The sequence below is a fragment of the Bombus pascuorum genome, chromosome 12 (genome assembly GCF_905332965.1).
Source record: "Bombus pascuorum chromosome 12, iyBomPasc1.1, whole genome shotgun sequence".
NCBI classification, from domain to species: Eukaryota; Metazoa; Arthropoda; class Insecta; order Hymenoptera; family Apidae; genus Bombus; species Bombus pascuorum.
Genome location: NC_083499.1, coordinates 8,061,449 through 8,085,673, shown reverse-complemented (window position 1 = coordinate 8,085,673; position 24,225 = coordinate 8,061,449). Strand labels below are relative to the sequence as shown.

Here is a 24,225-nt window from a genome sequence, read left to right as displayed (position 1 = left end):
ACGGATGCCAACTAAATCGAACGAAATCTCAACCGACACAGCGATTCTTTGACGCAGGATATTCTCCCTTTGTTTATTCAGGAAGAAGAGCTCCATTACAACGTCACCGCCGGCATAGTACTCTCGGACCACTCTCTGGTACTTCAAAGTATAACTCGAGAATCCGCTGGAAGGTACACCTGCATGGCCGTCAATGTCGAGGGTCGTGCTAGTTCTAACGTAGTGAACCTCGAGGTTATGTGTAAGTATATTTTGCCGCTGTTATATTGCTCAATCATGAGCCAGAAAAAGATATTTTATCTGGCGAGAGTTTAGCGATAAAACACGGCTGGTATACACGTTTCTTTGCTAGTTGCCCGGATAAGTCAGCTTTTATTTTCCTTTATGTTAATGCACGCACTCTATTCTCTCCGAGATAAACGCAGCGCGAAATAAATATTTTACGCCAGTCTCGCAATGATCCTTCGTTTTTATTAACGGGCAATGTATCGCCGCAAGTGTAAGTGAACGGTGTAAAACGTGAACGGTGTAAAACACCTAAGATACATCGAGCATATTATTCATAGTTATTGTTTTTATTACAGTCGCTCCTGTGTGCAAACACGTTTTAAACTCGGCTGGTTGGAGGTATCAGAACGCAACGCCACCACCTCTCAACGTTCCCGAAGAGGTTCACGGTGCCTTGAAGCACGAAACCATCAGCTTAGTTTGCGAGGTTGACGCAAGCCCAACCTCTGTCTCCTTCCACTGGACGTTTAACAGCAGCGGTGATCTCAGCGACATTCCGTCCACAAAGTATTCTAACGAAGGCACCTTGAGTAGACTCAATTACACCCCGTCATCCGACATGGATTACGGAACATTGGGTTGCTGGGCCAGCAACATCGTGGGTCCTTCGAAACAACCATGCATCTACCAAGTGATCGCAGCAGGTTCGTCAGAACTCGTTTACCGTTTGTCACATCGCGTCCACGCGTATACGCCGATCCTGTCGTAGATAGCGTTTTACTGGAAATTTTATACGCAGTCTCCGCTAGAATATACTCGTTTACGGTGAGTGCGCAATGCACTGACATTTGAATTACAGTCGATGAAAAACATACTGATCGAAAACCGATCGGAACGATGGAAAAGCAGGTAAAATTACTGCCGAACTCAGCCGAGTTCACGAAATTAATTTAGTTCGTATCGCACCTGTAGAAAGATCGATAGAGAGGTCTGCTAAACTCGGTCAATAGTTCTCCGAGGATTCAATTTTAACTCAACTTTAACGTGCACTGCTTGCGATAATTGGTCACATAATTTATTTTCGGTGGAGGAGCAACGTATTTCTTACGTTAGTAATTATCGGGTAATCTTTTATCATACGGCGACCAGTATACGCCCCGCGTGAAACAGCACGGCTCGCTGAGTCCACCTCGCCGGCCGAGAGTAATTAAATCGTTAATTGTAACGATAATGCAAGGCGGTAAGTGGAAACGCCAACCTAGTCGTGTTCGAGCGTCGAGCATTTTCTTCCCCTGACTAAGTTGTTACGTTTGCCGAGAAACGGAAGCAAACGACAATTAAGATTCTGATACGAGTACGCGTAAACGTACAATACATTGTACGTACATTATGTATATTAGATACATGTAATATAACGTTACACGAAAGATAACGATTTTCGAGGTAAATTATCGAAACAATTTGCGAATACTCGGTCTCGACCAAACAAAGCATGACGCGCGTTAGAAATATGCCCTTAAATAATTTACAAGATGCGTACAAAGCTAGAAAATGAAAATGAAAACGCGTAAAAATAAAAATACGCTGAGAAAAGGTAAGGATTTCAAAAACACAGGAAATCTGTTTTATCGTGGCTCCACTAATTTACGCTGCTGCAAAGGATTATTTTCGTTGCGCGTTATATGGAGAAATAAAAAATGACCTACAACGACCGAACTGTCCGACGCCTGCGCAAGCTTTTTCAAACTCCTATTTGCATACAAGTGATCTCGTTAATGCAACACCATCGTCGATAATGACGATCGTGCGACATAATTTCATTGGTCGTGAAACGATGAAGCATCGCGTTCCTATTCTCGTTGCGAAATAAAATGAAGTTGTGCGAACCGCAACGCGACTATGCCACTGTTTTCCCCTTTCCATCGCCGTACCGCACCGCACCGGGCCGTGTCGAGCAAAATTTCGCTGTATGCAGTAAACAACCCTCTGTCAACACACGTGCTCGTTCTTTTCAAATAAAAGACATTTATATATCCCGTTGTATATTTATACGTCCCCGCGGTAACTCACGTTGTTGCTATAATCGTATTCATCGTGAGTTCATTCGAAACGTTAAGTTACGCGCGATCGTTCGTCTCGATACGTATAATATCCTTTATATATAAATTGTACGTCGTATGATCGGAAATGATATCTCGCCCGCAGGCAGACCGTACCCGTTGCAAAACTGCACGGCGTACAATCAGACCGGTTCACGGATCAGAATATCTTGCGTGGAAGGATACGACGGTGGTTTACCGCAGAAATTTGTCGCGATTGTGGACAAGCAACGACTGGAATCGCCAAATCCTTACTGGGAGTTGGAACTTCGCAAGCCAACGACGGTCGCTCTTTACGCGGTCAATATGAAGGGCTCCAGCGATCCAGTGATCATGGAAGGAGAAGCTCTAAAAGGAGTGGCCAAGTTCACCGGTGCGTAAGTACCTCTAACGCGAATTGAGCAGGTTATATGTACAAAGAGATACGAATGCAGCTATCGGTATCTGTTTTATAAGCCACGCGTGCTTCAAAGGATACGACTCGCCAAAACTTATCTCTCGTTCAGAGATGAACAGATCTCTCTCGCTATTGCCACGTATCCCACCAATCACCATGTGTCCATTTAGTTTCCTTTCCATTTGTTAATTAACGTGTACAAAGTTCGCTTGTTTACCAAGCAAAAACTTTCCACTAGTTACGATCGAGACGTTTTCAAATTTAATCAATCCTAATATTCCATGGATGTAACGCAGTCTTCGTAGAAAAAGGAAAGACATATATGCATACATATATATGAGAAAGAGAGCGAAAGCGAAGGAAAGAAAAATAAAATTGAGAATAGTAGTCAAATGAAAATTGGACACAGTTCTATTTTGCCATTTTCGCGTATCGTTTGGTAATACATTCATTGTTTCCGCTCCGCTATTCCGTTAGCTCGTTCAAAAGTGCGATATCATGAGTAAAGACCGTAAATAAAATATTCGCCAATTTTTTTATTTATATCCATTAATTCGTCGAAACGAACATTTAATTAATTACACAATCGCATACACGTACATAGTTTCGATGTACATCCACCACATAAAATTACTCTTTAAATTTTATATTGACTTACAATTTATTTCCAGTAATGCATTTCCAATGATCATTTATCATTGCAAATAGTGTAATTAAGAATCGATCGATATAAGTAATTAAGAATTAATTCAGCTTTTACGAAAGAAACGTAATATAGGATTATTTCGAAATTAATAAATGCGTACTTACGTCGTTGATGAAATTTTCATCCAACTGTGCATAATGAATATAAAAATGTACGTATGAAATTTGAGAAAGAGAACAAGAGAAAAGATAAAAGTAATTTAGCTACGTAGATACGTTATAGGATTGAGGGTGATTTGGTTTATAGGCGAATCTACATCTTCTGTGGATATGTCACCGATCCTGATTGGCCTAGGAGGTACCGCAACCGGTTTGGGTCTAATCGTGACCGGAGTATTAATGGCGCTTTGGAGGAAACACGCGGCCACTCCGGCAAAGCCAAAACCACCCCAACAACCGAGTATCGCGACTTTTGCTACCAAAGGCGAAGAGGAAGATGGGAATCCTGATCTCATACCAACTACAGCCTTGACCAATCATTTCACAGGTGAGTTACGTTATACGCTCTGTATACGCTTCTGTTTCGCATAAATTGAAATTTCAAATACACTTGGACATTCTGTCACACACGTAAGATTAGTTTCTCTATCGCGCGAAATCTACAGATTAATTCGAACGGAAAAACATATTCTATCTTTATACACATTAGATAAGATCAGCGAAAAATAACCCACCATCTCATCTGGTAAATTTCTACTCAGACTGATGAAAGTGCTCCGTTTAAGCGAAGAATTGCAAATATATCGAGTCTCGTCCTAAACGACGACCGTGGTTAACGATACTTTCAAGAAAATTGCTCGTGGAAAATGCGTACGTTACGTCGACCTATTCGACGTAGATGCATCGATTCAGAAATCGAATATTTGTTTTCGAGAATACTGCTGTACGAAAAATCCGCACAAACAATCGATACGACGTGGTTATCTTATGAAACGTCTTTCCCTTCGATCTCATCAATTTATCTCTCGTAAATGATCGCTGCACGGAATACACCGCTTTTCGAGTTTAAAAAGCGCTTGTCAAGAGAAAAAAGAAGGCACATCCAATTATACCGATGACAGACTTTCGATAAACCGAATTATATCATAGTATATAGAATGCTACGATGAAATTTTTCCAGATAGGAAGCTTCTACATTACGGTTCCTTACCACGGAGGCCACGACAGCTAGAAGGCCGAGAAATATCCCACGATGTTATAGAAGACTCAGATTATCCTCGAGCATCGCCGAACGTAAGTAACTTTATTTCTGCTTCGTCGTTTTTTAAAGGCTGAAGCGTAATAACGCGAATAATCGTGTCTTTCGATTAGAAAACCTCGCTCTATAAATCTAGCGAACGTTGCCGTGAAAAACATTCCGTTAAAAAGAGGAATAACTCTGTTTGCAGACATTTTATAGTCTTCAGAGGCCACATCGATATTCGGAAACGGCAATCAGAAGCGCCGTGATCCAAGAAAGCTGCATCTAAAGATCTGCGAAGAAAGGAAACAGTGTTGTAATTACAAGGAAAAGAGCATAGTCACGGACTTGACACTCGACACACTCCGAATAGGCTACGTTCTGTCGCAACACATGAAAATCAAAAAGACTAAAGCCATGCTTATGCAACATTGTACACGTTTAAGCGTACGAAGATATTTATTAGCTACTCGATAACAGTATGCCTTTGTAAATATTGTATATAAATAAAACACATCGATTTCGTGTTACGCGATTGCATTACGATACTTTCCACGGTCCTCGATCTCAGGTAAACGTTCTTAATGACTAAATATGCTAAATAAGAATTCATAGATACGAAAATTTGAACGCGATAAGAAGAATGACCGAGAAAACAGTATTTCTATCAATTTGTTTTTACAGCTCACCCAAACTACGTCTTCCATAGGTAGATTTTTACGTAAAATACTCGCAAACTAAAAGGAAGAAGTCATTGGATTCGGATCGAGCCCTGGACTATTTCCGCAAGAGATTTAATGCACCCATGGACGTTAAATGCACTCTGCAAAAAGGGAATGGCGCTATCTCGTATAGTAGTCGAGAACAAAGCTCGAGAACGTATATCTTCGAAACAGACCAAAAGGTGATCGCATAAACTCTGCTCGGTTGCTGTTGAAATTTAGGTCAAGGAAAGGACGCGATTTATCGTGGCCCCGTTTCCAGATAATCTTTGTTTCAAGACGCGAGAAACTCAGATACCTAATGAGAATCTTCTTCTATCTGTTTTCTCTGTTTTACGTTGCAATCTTGGTGTCTTTTATCACGGCTAAATATATCGGACTGACCTAGTCAAGCAGGTTACTTACGGTAGAAATCTCTTCGATCGAGCATATAATTTCTCGTAACGTTCTTTCCAACACCCTCGTAAGTAAAGATTTTCGAACGAGAATCTCAATAGCCTATTCTTCCATGCGAAATCCGAGAGTGGATATACGTATTATACCTTTATATACAAAAACCAACAAAAGCAAGCTTTCGCTAGAAAATTTCACGCTTTCGATTATCTCAGCGTTTTAAAAACAATTTATCTTCATATTTCTGTAAAAAAAATAAATAATTAATACAAATTATACAAAATGCAATTGCAATCATAATAAATCTCTCCTGGTTGATATTTGCCAGAAGTTGGTAATGATTAAAGTAAAAAAAAAAAAAAGTGATTTTAAATTGTTGAAATTTCATCATAATTTTTAATTTTATCTCACTAATATTATCTTTCGCATAATTTTTATGCTTCGCGATACGTTCGATTTGATGCTTATCTCTGTTCGAATAATCCAACAGAAGGACAAAATGTACGGCATTATATTTGCCATTTTACCGAAAATTGTACCTTTATTCGTTGTATGTAATGCTATAGTGAATAGTGAGAATTAGAAATTATAACAAAATTTCTAGACCGTGAGTGCTGTTGCAATTTTAATTTTACATTAGTAAATGATCAAAATATTCATTCAGTGTAATCGAACAACCCGTGAATAGAATATTCATTCTATTTCGCAACTATAATTTAATACAAATATGTAGCCATAAAATAGGAAATTCTCAAAGCAAATCGCGATGACTACATTATCATTTTGTTAATATTAATCAATCTTTATTATTGATAGAAAAGAAACAAAAAGAAAAGATAGGAAATTTCCGTGTGAGTTATTTACGCAACACTAATAATTATTAATTTATGCACTCAGATTAATATGTTCGCAACACTAATAAAGTAATAGCGTTCCAATGTAACCATATAGATGGCTGGTGATGAAGCTGCGTCAGATGATCCAGGTACTTCCACGGTTCAGTGGAAGAAAGTTGGGCATAATATAGACGCAACACTACTTTAAAAAACGCGATCATTCATCAACGCAACTCTAACTAGAAGACTAATTAAAAGAATCGCGATGAAAGACCGCAACACTAATTCTTAAAACAAAAATAAAATAAATATCTATATATCAAATAAAATCTACTTTAAATATTTATGTTAAATAGTAATGGAACATTAATATTTATAAATCTTTAAACGAAGGAAGAAACTTTAAAGGAACCAAAAAAGACTTTACTATGTATTACTCTAAGAAATTCTGGCAATTCATAATAAAAATTACTAAAGGCAATCGCGATGTCATAATTCGCAACACTAAAATATACGCGATTATCATTTTTTCGCAACTCTAATTCAAAGACCGCGATTAGCCCAACATGACGATGGGCCGACGTGTACGTCGGCAAATAAACAAATCACAAATAATACTACTACAAATACTAAAAGCGAGTACAGTGACAAAGTAGTAACGAGAATGACTTTCCATTCTCTGGATGATCCAGAAGATGGGAAGCCATTAATAGTTGCCCTCTTGCATGGCAGTTTGCCGGGCCTCTTCGGCTCATAGCCTCTTCTTTCTTCGGGCGCGATGCCCGCTGAAACTTACGTCTAAGCTCGAGACTTTCTAAATCGCAAACCAAAAAATAACTTACAAAGGTGAAATGAAAACATAAATCGCGGAAGCTGATCCAAGTACATGGACGAACAACGATCATATAGAGATCGCTTTCCGTTCGCATGTGCATGCTCGAGCAATATTAACGTTCGTTTCGAAACCCACTCGCGACCACGACCGCGGAATTCAAAAAATCGATGGGCAAAGCCAAAGACGATGGCATGTTCCATTCGTGCCAGCTTCACCGTCGATTTTTCGAATGAAATTTCCTGAAACAGGTTGGACACGCGAAAACGCGCCTACCCGACGAGAGACTGTGCCAACCTGCCCGGCCCTACCTACTTATAGTTAACATTCATACCAGAAAATATACTACCTATCCTACCCGAAAACCTATATTTAAAATTTAAAAAATAGCAAAACAAGCATACCAACACACTCACTCCACGGTTCTCACACATAACCCGGGCGCAAGGACCTACACTAGAGAGAACGTCCCGGGACGCCTCCGACACCCGAGTTTGGCACACAACATGCACACTCTAATGTTACGTACCATTTTCCTGAAATCGACTGACGAAGGCTAGCGACCATTGCGTACAACGCAATAAAAGTAAATCTCAGTTTAATTAGAAACGTTCATAATTCAAAGAATATATCTATTTCTCAAGGAAATTATAGATGGTACAAAATTTGGTACCATTTATTATAATTTAACAAGAAAATTAATAATACTAATACCTGTGATTCGCCTTATTTAATAACGAATCTTTGTTTTTACAGGTTGTAATTGAAATGATATTTGTATGAATTTATGTTTTATTATATAAATTTATAGCAAATGGAATAAATACTAAAACGACGCAATTCCACAGCCTACCCACACACACTATGTGGAAAGTACGTCGTGCACGATACACTAACGCATCGTCAGTCGCTTACAAATTATTATAAAATCAATGATCATCGTACCCATTGCCTTTCTCTCACCCAAGTAGCACCTGGGCACGTGAGTGAGGTCCTGGCAATGAACACGGAAAGGGTAAAACCTGAAAATCCTAACTAAAAAAAAAGTATTAGTGCATCTATTTCGTCTTTAGCGGGCTGATCTTTTTTCATTTTGCATTTTCGTATTTTATCTCAATTACTATTTATTTATTTACAGTAATTTTATTTACAGTAAACAATATAAATAGCATCAATGCAATATAATGATTCGTTCAAATAATTGACACCATAAATTACTGAAATTATATTACAAAAAAGACAAACTGACACTGAATAAGAAATTTATTGAATGCTTGCTCAAAGTTAAATATTAATACAAACAACCTCAGGCAATCCCTTTGTCAAAGCACATTTTCGAAAGTATGAAAACAGAACTCAAAACTTGTTGCTTTGACTCCAAAATTTGCCTGTCGCGAAATTTCTTCTTGCACATAAAATTCAATACATTTAGTACGGCAGGATTGAACTTTAATATCTCTATATGTATATTTTAAATCAATACCCACATTCAAAAATGAAGGGCGAACAATTAAATCCTTTAAAATAATGTCATCAGAAAACAGAAGGTGAAATAAAAAGGACTTATTATTATCATTATCATTAGATATGCAATAATTGCAATTTTGAATGCAACAAAGTCGGAGGGTATCCGACTTCATTATTACGAAATATTTAATTAAGTCATTTCAATTCTCAGTAAATACACATTCCACCTATACCACCATTATAGTGAACATATCTTCAATCACAAAATTAAAATTAATTGTTAATATATCGTTTGTATCAATTAGTACCATTATCGATATTATTAATACAAAATTTGTCAGTATCGTGTAATTGATATAAAAAAACGCGATGTGCAAGAAGACCTATCCTGAACTAATAAATAATACATAGAGGAAATGTTACTACTCATGGATATAATAAATATCCACGGTCACTGTACTCGTAAAAAATTCTACGTAAATTACAACCATTCACCCGTGTCGATTCGAACCTTTCGTCCTACGACATGATTGAGTGACCGGAGGAACAAAAATGCATGCAACTCACGATTAAACGCGAAGAATGTTGTTATGAATGTTGTGGCCCAAACAAGTCACCGTGAAGCCTATTATCAAAGAAGAATCCTCGAATTCCATAGTAGAAGCGCAGATTGCAAGAAATCTGTAACAAAACAGAATATTCTTCTCAATAACAGTGTTAATTATTTTAAAAGTTTGAAATAATAAAATATTGACCTCTATTATATAAAAAATTTTGATAATAATATTCAATTCAAAAATGGACAGTTTAAACCTATTTTTCAATCAGATTTTATTTTTTAATTAATAATTAATAATAAATGAAAATAGCCAATATACAAAACAGATAAAGTTAATTGAAATACAATGTGCAAAGATTCTTACATTTTTTAAGCTGAATCACCGCTATACATCCTTCCGGGAGAAGAGGAAAAAGTTAAAGTTGTGAAGAACCTGGAACAAAATATATGAAATATAATTTGTTCTTAAAAACATATTTTTGATTGTTAGGAAGTTTGATATAATGAAAAATAAAAAAATTCCAAACTCTAGCCAAATTTGAAATTTTAATAACAAAATGAATTAAAATTCGAATAAAGTTTAATTACTACAGAAATTGTAAATCCTAAATGTACATTGTAAAATCTTCATTAAATTAGAATAAATTATATATTAGATTATGAATATAAATGAACCAAATTAAGATTCTCACCATTTTGAAGCAATGACTTGGTGTTGTATATTAAATTTTTCACATTTGTGACGAGCTCTTGACAGTTGCTTCCCCTTTTCAAGATGACGCCGCGCGAAATGGTGTAATTTCAAATTTTTATTTCAAAATTGACCACGAGAGTGCGCTTGATTCAGGAACGTATCACGTTCTATCAGTAACCGGTTATTAGCCGGATTTTCTTGAAATTTATTTCGATATCCATTTATTTATATGGAAATACGATAAATCGCTATTAATTGTATTAACATATTGTAGACTAGTCGTTTTATTACTAGCTATATTAAAGGTATAGTTAATTGTTTCTTTCTAAATCTCAACGATGAAAATACAATAATTTTTGTAACCGGCCTCAAATATTAGAATAAGCACAAGAATTTTCACGAACGTGATGTGTCCGCAATATGTTAATATCTGTGCATATAAAACGATTCAAAGTAGGGTTCTTACCATTTTGAAGTAATGACATATCGATATGTATTAAATTTTCCACATTTATAACGAACACTCTTCAGTTACTTCCTCCTTTCAATATGACAGCGCGCGAAATTGTTCTGATTTCAAAGTTTAATTCCTATTTTTGTTACCAGAGCGCAAATTACTCAGGTACGTATTATGTTCTATTAGTACTCTAATACTGCATTTTCTCGACATTTATTTTAATACAAAAATCTATAATTCATGAAAGGATTTTAACTTTCTACGCAAGTTATTCGATTCTTTCTAATAAATTATGTATTATGTTATAATAAAATACAAGATTTTGTAATAGTATACATAGATATATCTTATTAATAAATAATTGGAATCGCGTTTACCAAATATTAATGTTCTAAAATATTACTATATAAAAAGCGATAGAAATATTAACATTTCCGAATACTGCTATTTGAAAAATGATATCAACCTAAGAACTGTGCAACCTGCCAGTCCAAAACCTATTGCATATTGCAATCTATACACATTTTGTATATACATATATACATATATAATCTTTTATTATATATTTTTCCAAAATTCTTCTTTCTTCCCTTAGGCAACAAATACAGTAATTACACCCATCATTAAATATTGCGGGACAGTTGGACATCCCTGGTTAGGTGACTCATCGACTAAGGTTAGGTGACTCCCAAAACGTGGAACACGAAAAAGCACTGAATGCCAGATCTATTTTGTACTTAGTCAATGGTGTTGTTATTACATACATAAATAGAAGACAGTTCTATTCGTTTGTAATTGTATTTATAATCTAACGTAATAACGTTGCATCATTAAGAAAATTATGTCACAAATCAAAGGTATATTAATGAAATTATAAAATATTTTAAAATCTACTTTACATCATTCATATTATCAGTTTCTTATAAATCACTTTTGTTTATAATATTTACTAAATCCGTGTGATGTGATTTTAAATCAGAATGTACTTCATTAAACCAAACATACCGGCAATTTTAACAAAGAATATTAAAATTTTAATTTTCTTATTTTATAACTAGACGAAGAAAGTGAACAAAATCGTGAACATTGCTGTACTAAGAAGATTAACGACGATGATAAGAAAAAAGAGATCATGGATATTACAGATGAAAGCAGTGAAATTTTACAACAGTTTCGAGCATATGCGACTGAATTAGATAACAAACATGATCGTTTTGAAAAGATTGTAAAATTTAGCAGAGATATTACTATAGAAAGTAAAAGAATAATTTTTCTTTTGCACACCATAGATAAAAAAAGCAAACAGGAAAGTGTGCTACGTGAAGCTGATATGAGATTGCAAAAAGTTGCAACAACCTTTTTTAAATCTATTGCACATGAATTAGAAGATCAAGATCCATACCTTTATCTTAAAGCTTATCGTAATGGTTTGGAAGAATATATAGAAGCTGTTACATTTTATCAGTATCTAAATTGTGATAATATGAAAAGTTGGTTAGAAATAGGAAAAACACTTACTTATAGAATTCCTGAGATTATTAATGATAAAATTGTACAGGTTTTAGTCAGTCCGCATGAATATATCTTGGGCATTGCAGATCTGACTGGAGAACTAATGCGTGTGTGCATCAATAGCTTGGCAAAAGGAGACAAAGATAAATGTTACCAAATATGCAATTTTGTTAGAGATATATATAAATGTTTTCTTGGTTTTGCAAATGCTTCAAATAGGTTAATGAATAAAAAGCTTAACACACTTGAACAAAACCTCCAGAAAATAGAAAGTGCTTGCTATGCAATTAATGTAAGAGGTTCAGAAGTACCAAAACACATACTTATGGATCTAGTTGTTAATGAATATACAGCAGATAGTGATGAAAGTTATCAAGTCTATTAAAAAACTTATAAACATCAAAGAAGAACATAAATAATAACTTTGAAGATAACCACAAATATTCCATAATTATTTTTAAGTAGTTTATTTAATATTGTTTTTATATATTTATAATAAATGAGATAATGTTTGCATCATTTTTTTCAGTTATCAACTTTAACATTGTAAAAATATTTATAAAATATATTATTTCCATATTCCCATATTTCTAACATTAAAGTACATTTTTATATAGATATAAAGATTTTATATCTATAGTATTACTCAGCTATATCATTTCCCAGCCCACTTTCAATTTTTGTCAGAGTACATTTCATCATCATCTGAACTTTCATCATTGCTAGAAGGCTCATACTCAGATTCATCAACAGATTCCTCAGCAGACTCCTCTACAGATGAATCCTCCATTCCACTTATAGTATCCAAAGATTTTTGTATTCGTGTTCGTTTAGAATTCTGTTTCTTATGCTTATTATTTGCAATATTTGTACCAGTATGTTTGAACTTCATTTTATGCTGAGGGTTTTTACGATAGCATCGAGTACCATAGGGACATTCTTCTCTATTATCAGGTATATCATAATCAGAATCTTCAGGATGGCAAAATTTATCTCTATGCTGTGAATTTTTCCTACCAAAGAAGTTTTTCATGAAACACTTTATAATAAGAAAAAAAAACATATAAAATTACCTATAACATTCCTCTCCATATTTGCATTTATCTCTTCTGAAAACATTTCCTGTTGCATTAGCAGATATTTTTGATCTGTGTACATTTTTTGAAACAGAGGATTGTATATCTTTTAACATCACTTTTTCATTGTCTTCGCTTATAGAGGGTAAATCTGAATTCTCTTGAAAGCTTAAAGTCTTTTCATTTACATAAGATTCACTATTCTCTTTATTCATGTTTTGAACTTCATAAGCAGATCTCTCAATTGCAGATGACTGATCTATGTTGTGATAATCACATATTAATGTAGAATTTGCATCTTGTGTTTTATTTTCATTCTTATTATATGTTAAATTATCTTCGTTTATAACACTTTCTTCAACATTTACTTTATTTACATCATGATCGTTATTTAATATTTCATGCAATACATTGCATGAAGAACGTGAATTATCTCCTTCTCCTGAACAGAGTCTTTTATCACGTACAGTATTAGAATCTACATCTTCATTAACCTATAATGGAATTATTAAGAAATGTTAGAAAATTAATTTCACTATCATTAAAGACATTAATTTAATACTTTTCGTTTTAACGTATAGTCCTCATTATTTTCCATTTTATCAGGTACTGATATAATTTTAAACCAACATTTATCCGGTACCAGAGTACAAACATCTCCAGGTTTTACCGGTACTGTAACACCCAATTTAAGAAGTTGCCATCGCGACGATTCGATAGACTTCATATAACATGGTGCAACCTGATACTAGAAAATAATTCCTATAGGACACTAATAAATGGTGCATTCGATGTATCTACATCATTATAAATAATCACGAATTCCTTCTTACCGGTGTTATTGTCATTTCACTGTCAGATGTTAAATTTATTATTGCGGCATATTTTATAATTCGATCATCATCACACTGAAATACAAATTATGCACACTAAATTTTCACAATTCACAATAGTTTTAGATTGGAAGGGTGCAAACGTTTTTAAATGTGGAAGGAATATATGAAAAGAAGCTTTCCCGTAATGAAACATACTCATTACGCATACATAAGAACGTGTACATATATATAAGATATAAGTACATAATACATCTACAATTTTGAAATAGATAATCGACAATTCAGAAATAATTCAAGATTATTTTGTTATATTTTTCCTTTGCATTATTAACATACTTACTCCAGTTTCAACATTTCGGCCAATGATGTTATTACCTATTTGTAAGTCCATTTTTTGCACCACGTCGTTATCTACTCGAAGTATTTGTAATTTTTTCATTTCTTCTATTTATTATATTTACAGAAAATTTTCTGAGTATATTATGTATAAAATTTTTCATATTGTAAAATCAGTTACAAAATAAAATTTTGTTGCACTAATAAAGATACGTTATACAAATGTTAAAGAAAAAAATGAAAACAGAAAAGAACAAATCGAACATAATCGTAGTCGGCTAAGCAGCGTCATAAAAAAAATTTGTTGCCTGTAAACTTTTTATGAATCGTGTAAAAAAACAACACTTAACTAACTACGGTTTTAGAAATAATAATATTCATAATATGTATCGGGTAAATATGTTAGAAAGGAAAGTACACGACGGTAATAACAATTAAATTTGTTTCATTTATAATTACAAAGAATGTACACTTTTATAAATAAATGAAGTAAAATGCGAAAATAATTAAAAATTTAATGCGATTTAATCGTAAAATTTAATCGTAAAACTGCGTTGAAAAATGTTTCATAGAAAAGTCAACAAATAGGAAAGATCGGACATTTTTATGTGCATCTGTACGGATGTAATCAGCCAGACTAGTTAACCAGTTCGCAATAAAATATTCCTTTGTATCGTTGTATCAATTATTGTATTAATAGTAATATTATGCAGATTTCTTCGATATAAAGGAATCTTATTCGCTTTACGAAACGAAAAATATCTTTAAATAATAGTAACTAATACTTGAAAAATAAAACTTCAAAATAGAGCAATTCAAGAAATATATTTATGGTCATCGAATAAAATAATTTGATAAGTTAACTAATAAATTCGATACTGCGATTTCTGGTCAGTACTAATCAAATAAAACGTATTATTTATTATGGACTCGTTATTTAGTTTACAATGTAGGAACATTATAAATCTCCGATTCGGTAAATCAAATATAGTTTAATATTTAACAGGCCAGCCTTCGTTAGTTTTCGGCTTAATAACGCATACCGATATGAAGAAATGTTCGATCAACAGTTTGAAAATTAATCATTCGCCTTAACACACGATATTAGCATAATTCTTACTTTCGTTACTTACAATTAGGTAATTAGTCAATGTCAGCATACGCATGTATCACAGTACACCTCGAAGAGCTTAAATGAAAAAGAGCAATGTTACATACATATTTATTGTTTATCAAAAAGTAGACGGTATCAAGCGTTATGTAACTTTCAAATTTCAAGTAATACAACAAAAACTTGTCGATTCTTGCCTGAAATACCGACAATTATCACGAAAGCTGCGATGCTGTTATTATTGCAATAATACTTTTATGTTTATTAATTTAACATAAAAATATAGTTGTTATTGTTTTTTTTTTTTTTTGCACATGATATTAAAACATACCTTTCAAAACAGAATTACCTCTGTCTGTCCATTACTTTTATCTGCGTAAAAACAGAATTTATTAATATATACACAATACGCATTTATATCGAGAATAATTCATTTACTTATAACATAAAATATGAATATGCGTGAAAATATGCTTGGAAATACTTTTAATAATTTTACAAAAAAGATTTCAGAAAAGGTATACTATCGCCAAGACCAGTGATTCTCAATGACTGAAGTATAAATTAAGTCTATAATATGTTTAACAATCATAAAATATTTATGACTATTTGAATGCATGCCATGACAGATATTATTGTCCAAGAAACACTGGTTCACACACAATTATCTAAATCATATAGTTTACTTATTAACTTTGTATGATAATGAATAAATACGTTTTATACAATTACGATTCTGTACTTCGTCTGCATCTCATCGCTAAATTAATAATATTTTGAAAGAAATGCCCATGATAGGTGAAAAAATGTGTCATCGTTTCCAAACTGTTTAAAAATTACAACAATACAAATCGTTTTTACATTTTGACGTTAATACTTTAACGTGTGTATATATATGTATATATATATATTTCTGTAATTATTTATTTTTATAAAGTAATAAATAGTATCGCCGTGTGGAATATGCAATATGAAATACTGTTTATCATTAGAATATTCAATAACTATTTGTTCATACATTTATAATTATTTGTTTACTGTGATAGACTTTCGTATCTGAGAACTATATAAAAATATTTATTTATTCGTTGTAAAAATGATTCATTGTTATGTTGTAATAACACATAAAATCTTCGTAAATAAAATTAAGAGATACAATGCTTACTCGCAAGTTGTTACAAAGACTCCATACAGAGTTATAATCAAATAGAAATTTAAAACTACTATTCTAACAATATACAGGTTACTTTTTTAGTCGGATTTTTAATTAATTATCTACGACCAATGCTTTGTAGCTCTCAGATATAAAGTCATCTTTTACACTTCGTTTTCAACTGATCGTACATCGACGATGCACTCATTATAGATTTTCAATAAAGCGAACAAGTTTCTTAGAAACATATTCGTGTAACCACATTATAGAACAAATAAAAATTTTCTTTATTTAGCTTACAATCTTATTAAGGCAATTTAGTTATCGATAACCCGACTATATTCCTGAACTGCATTAACAAGAAGTGAAACATAAACAAGGAACATTATAACATATCTTTTCAGTAAATATTTCTTAAAGTTAACGATATAAAAAAATAATATTTGGTATAATTAAATTTAAAAAATGAAATAACATAAATTCTGTTTTACATACTATCTAATTCGCTTTTTCGTACATAATATTACTCAAGATAAAAACAATTAATCCCTAGTAACAGTACGCAAATTAAAATACTTTATATGTACATATTGCTCTGACTGATTACAATAGTTGCACTGCTTGTTAATCTAAGCCACAAGAAGCTAACTATTTAAAATCATGTTTCTAAATAATTACAAGTAAATGTTGGTAATATAAAATTCTTTGACAATATACATAAGCATTTAGTATTAACACCATTCAATTCAAATTTATTTTCCTAAGCGGACCTTATTGGAATGATTTAGTACAGTATGCAAGATCAAACATACATATGTATACATATATACATGTACACACAATTTATTTATTACTTTCGCTGGGTTCTTTTATAAAATTTGTATAACATTATGAAATTTTAATATCTTCTCACGTTTAAAAAAAGAAAAAATTAAGAAGGAAGGGCAATTGGTATTCACTAAAAATAACTTACCAAATAAAAATGTATTTTTTAGCAATCAATTGTTAGATGCTCTTGGAATCACCCATTTTTCAAAGAATACTGGAATAATTTTCACTTGGCCATACATAATACAAGTGGCAATAGTGGATATATGGTTGAAACTGCATTTTTGAAGATTGCAACGTATGCATTAGTGGGACGTATTTTTCTTCGTGCTTTGAAGATGTGTTAATATCTGGTTCTGGCTATACTATGGTACCTCCACCTTCCGTGGGACTGATCACGTGGAGAGCATTTCCAACCTGTCCTATTCCTGCCTGTAATTGAAAAATGCATAAAAATTTATTATCAAAAATAATTTTGGTTGTTTTTACAAAAATTCTGCAAATGTTGGAAGCATTTGGAACACACATATATAATTATCTCTATAAGTGCATTAAAGAACAGTGCAATAATAGCGTAGAAGTATGATCAATGACAATTTAAAAATGCCTTAGCAAGGTACATACTACTACACGAGCATATAAAAAACATAATATACTACTTTGTTTGATCAAGCAATAAACAAGTTGGAAACAAATTATTATACGTACCATGCGATAAACTCTGGGAAGATTCATCCATGATTCTCTTGCATCAGCCAAAGCATGGTACAGAACATTAATCTTTCCAATCAAAGTAAAAAATTAATGTCCCAACGGCTTAAGAAACAAGCACAAGCATCTTCCGATAAAACTATAAGACTGTCACTATAAAAGAAGCAATGCATACTATATGAAAATTATCACAAAAATTTTAACTGGTTAAACCACTATAACATAAAGGAGCATAGGGTATTTTGATGATAGAAATGCTTTATGCATAACACCAGGAAACTGAATCTGACATTTTAAATTCTCATATTTCAGAATAAATTACAACTAATGGAATTAAAATAAATTGTAAAGATTTGTATAAACATATATATTTATATACGTATATCTGATTCAATTTTTCTTCTGGAGCTTCTGCATTGCATTTCGTATAAAACTCAAGCAGGAAGCAAGCAGCAATATTTCATTCAAAGTTTTGCTTTATTGTACAACAAGGCAATTCATTGTTTTCAACAAAGGATTAAATGTCACATCATTATAATCCAGGACAATAGTTTAACTAAATAATTCATTGTTTTTCTATTATTTGCTAAGCTAAGCTCATAACACTTTACAGGAAAGAAAGAAGGGTTTAAGGGGCCTGCCCTGTTACAAAATTTTATGGGGGCGCAAACAATATTACTCTCAATGATGGAAATCAAATATAAATATATTCTATTTATAATCATACTAATATATTCTTTTAATATTAATATTGAATATATTTTGACCAGATGATCATTAGGCACAAATATAAATGCTGGTTTACACTATGAATGAACCTTATATTATTTATATTTATGATTTCCTTGATTTCTGTTATTCAATTAATATCAAAATTTTACAGAATAAAAAAATTTCCTTGGAAATTCATATTTTTCTTAATTGAAAAAATTGAAAAATATAAAGATTGAATGTGAAATCTTATATTTCATGTATCATGCAATAAGAAAGACTAGAAATTTTGTTAAAATAGAATATAGATCGATATATTAAATTTTTCCATTCATAGTATCATCCATCCATGTATTTCTGTAATTGATATACAATACAGACTAAAAAATATTGCTAAATCTTTAATATATTCCAATGGCACCTTTCAATATAATGTATACTGCTTTGGATAAAATGTAAACTAGTATTTAGTTTGTAAATATAAGACAAGAAGTACATTCATTCTGAAATAAAAATTTTGCATGTGTATGTATGATGCCACAAGAACAATGCTTATTACAATACTAAAGATAAAGAATAACAAAATCACCCTTTCATATTTTTCACATTTAATAAAGTTATGTGTCCAAAAAAACATGTTTTGCCTAATATAATTCAACAATGACAATAGAAAAATTGTCCTAGGTATTATTGTGTTCAATAACAGTAATGATTTCAAGTTTTATCTCTATATACAAATCAGAATTCATTACTAAAAAATCCTACTTCACAAAATTGCAAAAAAGATTGAAGATGGGTTACATCATAGATCGTTAGATCGCAGGGAATTAATGTTGGTGTAAGGATTGCTATGATGATGTGGCCTGTGCAGAGTGCTGCTGATGGTGAGAGGACCTACCATGTGACCAGGCCTTGCCCATGTGTAGACATATCCATCTTGACATGCTGTTACGAAGCAATCTTCCCTAAACACTAATTCAGTCAATCTCTCGTGTGCCAACTTCTTGCACACTAGTGGCTCTAGCACTGGGCACTCATCAAACCTAGGGCACCAGGCAGTCCCTATCAACCTCATAGGATCGTCCATCACAGAACTAACCTTTTTATTTGCACCTACTAAACTTCCACTGACACTGTTCAAATTACTATTTGTATTTAAGTTAGTAGTAGCTTTATCACCACTACTGTTCTGTATTATTGTGCTATTAGATGCACCACTACCTCTCATAGTGAGGCTAAAGTTCCTTTTATGATTATCACCCTTACGATCACCAAAACCAAGGCCTGCTAACCTTTGTGTCAAGGAATTTACAGTTGACACTGCTGTATTTGTACTCATGCTATTATTACTACTTTCATTATTACCACTCGCGTTTTCTTTGTAATTAACATTATTCAAATTATTATGTTTAGAATTGTTCAAATGATGATTCGTTGTTGAACCATTCCCACTGTTGACTGTTGATGTAGGAAGAGTACTAGAACCTGCTGTAGATGGCCTTTGTTTTGCACACATTGGTTGTCTCAACACATCTTCTGTAATATCCCACAAACACAACTGTGTATCTTGCGACACACTACCTAACCTGTAGCATGTACCACCTGACACTCTTAATTCTGAACCACAAGAGTTTCTGTTTGAATGAATTCCTTGCGATGTTGTAGACAAACGGTTGGCCTTCTCATGATAATGATTATGATTATTATGTGGTAATGTTTCATCATCTGAACCACTGAAGTCTGGGTCATGATCTTCATAAGATGTAGTATAAGGATCAAAAGCTACTACGCTTACCCAGCTATGATGACCTTGACCCCGAGCCACCACTCTTTTTTCATGAAAGCTCCAAATTGTCACAAGATCATCTTCACCGCCAACAACAACATATCTTCCATCTGGAGACCAACATACACATAAAAATCCACCAAAATAACTTCTAGCTGAACCCACTAATTCCATTGTATTATATTGAAATACTCGCAAGAATCCATCTTGGGAAACAACTGCTAAGTTTGAGCCACATGGGCTAAAGGCAAATTCATTTATACAACATCCTTCTGCACCTATTACCCATCTATATAATGGGTTTCTTGTGGATTTTGTTTTACAAGTATATATGGCATAACCATCCCCTGATTTAAAAGACTGATAATTAGGGGCTGTGGTTCCACATAAAAGTTCTTCATTATATAAATATAGTTGCCCAGAACTGTGCGATACCAAGAAGAGATTGTTTGATCCAGGAACCCATTTAATACATGTTACTTTGCTTTTGTCAATCAATCTCTGAAACATTAAAAGATATATATCTTTTTATTTATTGAACAAATAATAAGTATAATTTTAAAAAATGGGTTGTTGCAGCTATCTAATAAGTTAACAAAAAAATTACATAATTACTGATTAAATTTATTTAGCTCCATCATAAAATCTAAATAAGACTTACAAAATTAAATATTACATATGAATAGTATTAAATATATGTTACTACAGCATAGAGTATTATGAATCATTAAACTATCATACTAACTAACATCTTTGTTTATCATGTTACAACAAGATAAGACATTCATGTCACAGAGATTGGATAAAGTGGTAACAACCTTTGTACAAATTTTTTAATAATAAGATATTATACAATCTATTTGTACCAATAACAATAAATGTATTCCCAAAATTTTAGGATTGTACCAGAAATATTTTACAATCTTCTTACATCTTCAAAAAATTTAGTTCAGTATGTATTTCAAAGTATATTCATACATCTATATGATTTTCTATTTTTTAACATAACAAATTACTTACATCTTCATTATATAATTTGCTGAGTTCTTTCTGTATTGGATCTATCAGTTGAATTTGACCTGTAGAAAAACCAACTAATAGCGGAGCACTATCTGCAGTTGCTGTTGTTTGATTAAAATTATGGCATGTTGGATTAGTTCCCTTATATAACTTCTTGTCCACTGGTTTATTTAAGTCCACAGCCTAAAATATTTTCATATAACATTGACTCATTGTAAATTTTAATAACATGTTAAAATTAAGATATTGTAAAAATATATTGTAATTAATAAATTTTATTTATTTTATTTGTCTATATAAGATCATTAATATTTCTCAGTTACATTTATTTGAAAGATATAAAATTTTATCAAAATTAATGTTTCAAAAATATTTTCTTGTGTCTGCGTATGTCAAATATTTGCATCAGATTTATAAACATGGATTATAAAATTGTTAAATATATTAATATATATATTTAATAAATATAGTTTGTTAGTTAGTATACATGGCATGTATTAATAAAAAGTTAAAAGTTTAGCTAGTAAGACCTGAAGGAAGGAAGAGAAAGATAGATAACATATATGTTATAATTTAAATGAAGTTAAATAAACAAGTTATCATTCTAAATAAAGTGACTGATGTGTCTATTGTTAAAATAATTATCTAATTAGAGATAAGTTTGATAAATATAAGTTTACATGCAGTAATATACAAAGTAAAAGGATTCTCTATGTTAGGTGTGGTGATAGTGCAAAGATGGAGTCTTGATATGCATTTTCGAGGTTAGATTTCAATGAATCCACGCTCAATTAGATTTAAATATGATAACAAATATAATAACTATGGGGGAAGTTTAGATTACCTTTTTAACTCCTCGATAGACATAAACATAAAGCTCCTTGCCAAAATTGAAACACATTCGGTCACCAAGTCCTTGTGTACCCGTAGGATCCGCTGGATCCGGTAAAGTTACGAAAGACACCCTAACGGATGCACTTCCTTGACCATTCGTGTAACCGACCCTATTTGGCCTTGAATACTCCGACAAAGTCATTAGTTTGTAGGTTCCTTCCCGCGTGACAAACTGTGTTTTCAAGTCCTCCTTCCCTCCTCCATCCAACTGCACAGCCATCTTACCACCAGCGGTGCGACGGAGGAGCTCATCAGACACGAAAAACCTGTGTTGGTTTCTGCCTTTCTATACGTCTGTCGATAATTTCTTCTTCGACAGCTTGTAAAAACTGTCAAACACCAACTATGCAGCTCCTTGTATTAAAAATCTTCCAAATATCAGAGCTTACCGGTTCTCCATGTAACCTTTGCTAAGGGCGCCCCAAGTTCTATATCGAAACTGCCCGTCGTGCATTTATGATCCGCAGCTCATACTCTCAACCTCGTATAGGATAATTCCGTCCCCACCATACCCCTGATACTCCCTTTACCTCCATGTGATAAGCAATGTGCAACGTAAAAATGAATTCGTATATATTAAATAAGCAGCTTAACAAAGAAATTTCAAATATTCATTGTCGTAAACATTCAAGTACTTAAAATACAGATTTCAGATAAGAAAAGAAAAAATACATTTACGCATATTCTATTGAAAATATTAATAATGTTGCGTATTTGTGTGTGATATTTTCAATATATTTTTAATGATATTAAAACAATAGAACCATATAGAATAAATTATAATATAATAATATGACGTAATACCTAATACAATTGGATATCTTGTACGATCTATCAAAATATGTATAATTATTCTGGATATTTTTAAATCTTTGTAATTCAACGTTTGCAATGAAGAAATTAAATAAAATTACAGAATGCACGGCACTGTTAGCGCCGTGTTATTACTGCGCGCGCAGCATTGCCTGAATTCGTTGGTTCTGACAGCCTGTCAGGGACCGGATATTTTGTAAACAACCGAGCGAAGGGTTAATTAATTTTGCCCACTTTTTTCCACTTCCTCTGTTTCTTTGCCGGTTTAGCTTATCAAGAACACATATTCAATTATCATGGACTACTTTATACTACAGATATTAATCATGACCCAGATAACCGGTAATAAAAAGATGCTATGAGTATTTCTTTAATATAATAAGCTAATATTCATCTAAATATATTATCATATTATGAATTCGAAAATCTTATATATTATTAATTTTTCACAATTTGACACGTGACGACTTTTTAGATTCTTGATTCGTGTAATTGTAGATAAGAAAAATAAAGATTACAAAATTCAATTAGGCATGATAATTTCATTTATTAAAATTATTAGTCACGTGATCTAGATCCAGAAAATTTGCTTCAAATTTCTTTCGATTTTCCGAATGTTAATTGTAAATAAATTCAAATTCTGATACGTATATTATTTTATGCATATACAAGTATTATTTGATAATATTTTGCTTAACAACAACGGTTTATAATTATGTACTACATATAATAATTATTATATGTAGAATTACATATATTTGTAATTTGTAAAATATATATATATATATAATTATAATTATATAATTATAATAATATAATATACAATAATATTGGGAAACACATACATACACATTAGATACACATAAGAA

The 24,225-nt window shown here is 32.4% G+C and overlaps 3 protein-coding genes across 9 annotated transcripts in view; 2 read left to right on the top strand and 1 right to left on the bottom strand.

Annotated features, from left to right (window-relative positions):
• Window positions 1-5,139, top strand: part of LOC132913021 (nephrin-like) — a 99,412-nt gene extending 94,273 nt beyond the window's left edge. For 2 of the 3 annotated variants that reach the window (XM_060970913.1, XM_060970912.1), the window contains 6 exons: window positions 82-241; window positions 585-932; window positions 2,434-2,700; window positions 3,677-3,916; window positions 4,550-4,662; window positions 4,818-5,139. In XM_060970913.1, the coding sequence (XP_060826896.1) occupies window positions 82-241; window positions 585-932; window positions 2,434-2,700; window positions 3,677-3,916; window positions 4,550-4,662; window positions 4,818-4,898 (1,209 nt within the window). In that variant the 3' untranslated portion in view covers window positions 4,899-5,139. The remainder of the gene's footprint in view (window positions 1-81; window positions 242-584; window positions 933-2,433; window positions 2,701-3,676; window positions 3,917-4,549; window positions 4,663-4,817) is intronic. The other variant, XR_009659317.1, reaches the window with a different exon arrangement.
• Window positions 5,140-11,272: 6,133 nt separating this feature from the next.
• Window positions 11,273-12,666, top strand: LOC132912637 (translin-associated protein X). The gene is made up of 2 exons (XM_060970223.1): window positions 11,273-11,426; window positions 11,638-12,666. The coding sequence occupies exon 2, from the start codon at window positions 11,702-11,704 to the stop codon at window positions 12,464-12,466; it is 765 nt and encodes a 254-aa protein (XP_060826206.1). The 5' UTR covers window positions 11,273-11,426; window positions 11,638-11,701; the 3' UTR covers window positions 12,467-12,666.
• A 2,087-nt stretch (window positions 12,667-14,753) lies between these two features.
• On the bottom strand, window positions 14,754-23,034 carry LOC132912636 (WD repeat-containing protein 20). 5 transcript variants are annotated; one of them, XR_009659245.1, is made up of 5 exons: window positions 22,494-23,017; window positions 21,650-21,832; window positions 19,742-21,130; window positions 18,130-18,285; window positions 14,754-17,853 (listed from the first exon to the last, which is right to left on the bottom strand). XR_009659245.1 is itself a non-coding variant. In XM_060970220.1 (4 exons), the coding sequence occupies exons 1-4, from the start codon at window positions 22,761-22,763 to the stop codon at window positions 17,782-17,784; spliced, it is 1,914 nt and encodes a 637-aa protein (XP_060826203.1). In that variant the 5' UTR covers window positions 22,764-23,017; the 3' UTR covers window positions 14,754-17,781. The 5 variants fall into 5 exon arrangements, 3 of the variants coding, with proteins under 3 accessions (XP_060826203.1, XP_060826202.1, XP_060826201.1); XR_009659244.1 differs by lacking the exon at window positions 18,130-18,285 and having other exon boundaries at window positions 14,754-15,812; window positions 17,567-17,853; XM_060970220.1 differs by lacking the exon at window positions 18,130-18,285.
• Window positions 23,035-24,225: the final 1,191 nt, after the last annotated feature.

Excerpts from the sequence above, each read along its gene's own strand:
- LOC132912637 (XM_060970223.1), top strand. The coding sequence starts at position 11,702 with ATGGATATTACAGATGAAAGCAGTGAAATTTTACAACAGTTTCGAGCA.
- LOC132912636 (XM_060970219.1), bottom strand. The coding sequence starts at position 22,763 with ATGGCTGTGCAGTTGGATGGAGGAGGGAAGGAGGACTTGAAAACACAG. Across the intron at positions 21,833-22,493 it reads TCTATCGAGGAGTTAAAAAG|GCTGTGGACTTAAATAAACC; the intron begins GTAATCTAAACT and ends AAAATATTTTAG. Across the intron at positions 21,131-21,649 it reads GCAAATTATATAATGAAGAT|AGATTGATTGACAAAAGCAA; the intron begins GTAAGTAATTTG and ends TTAATGTTTCAG.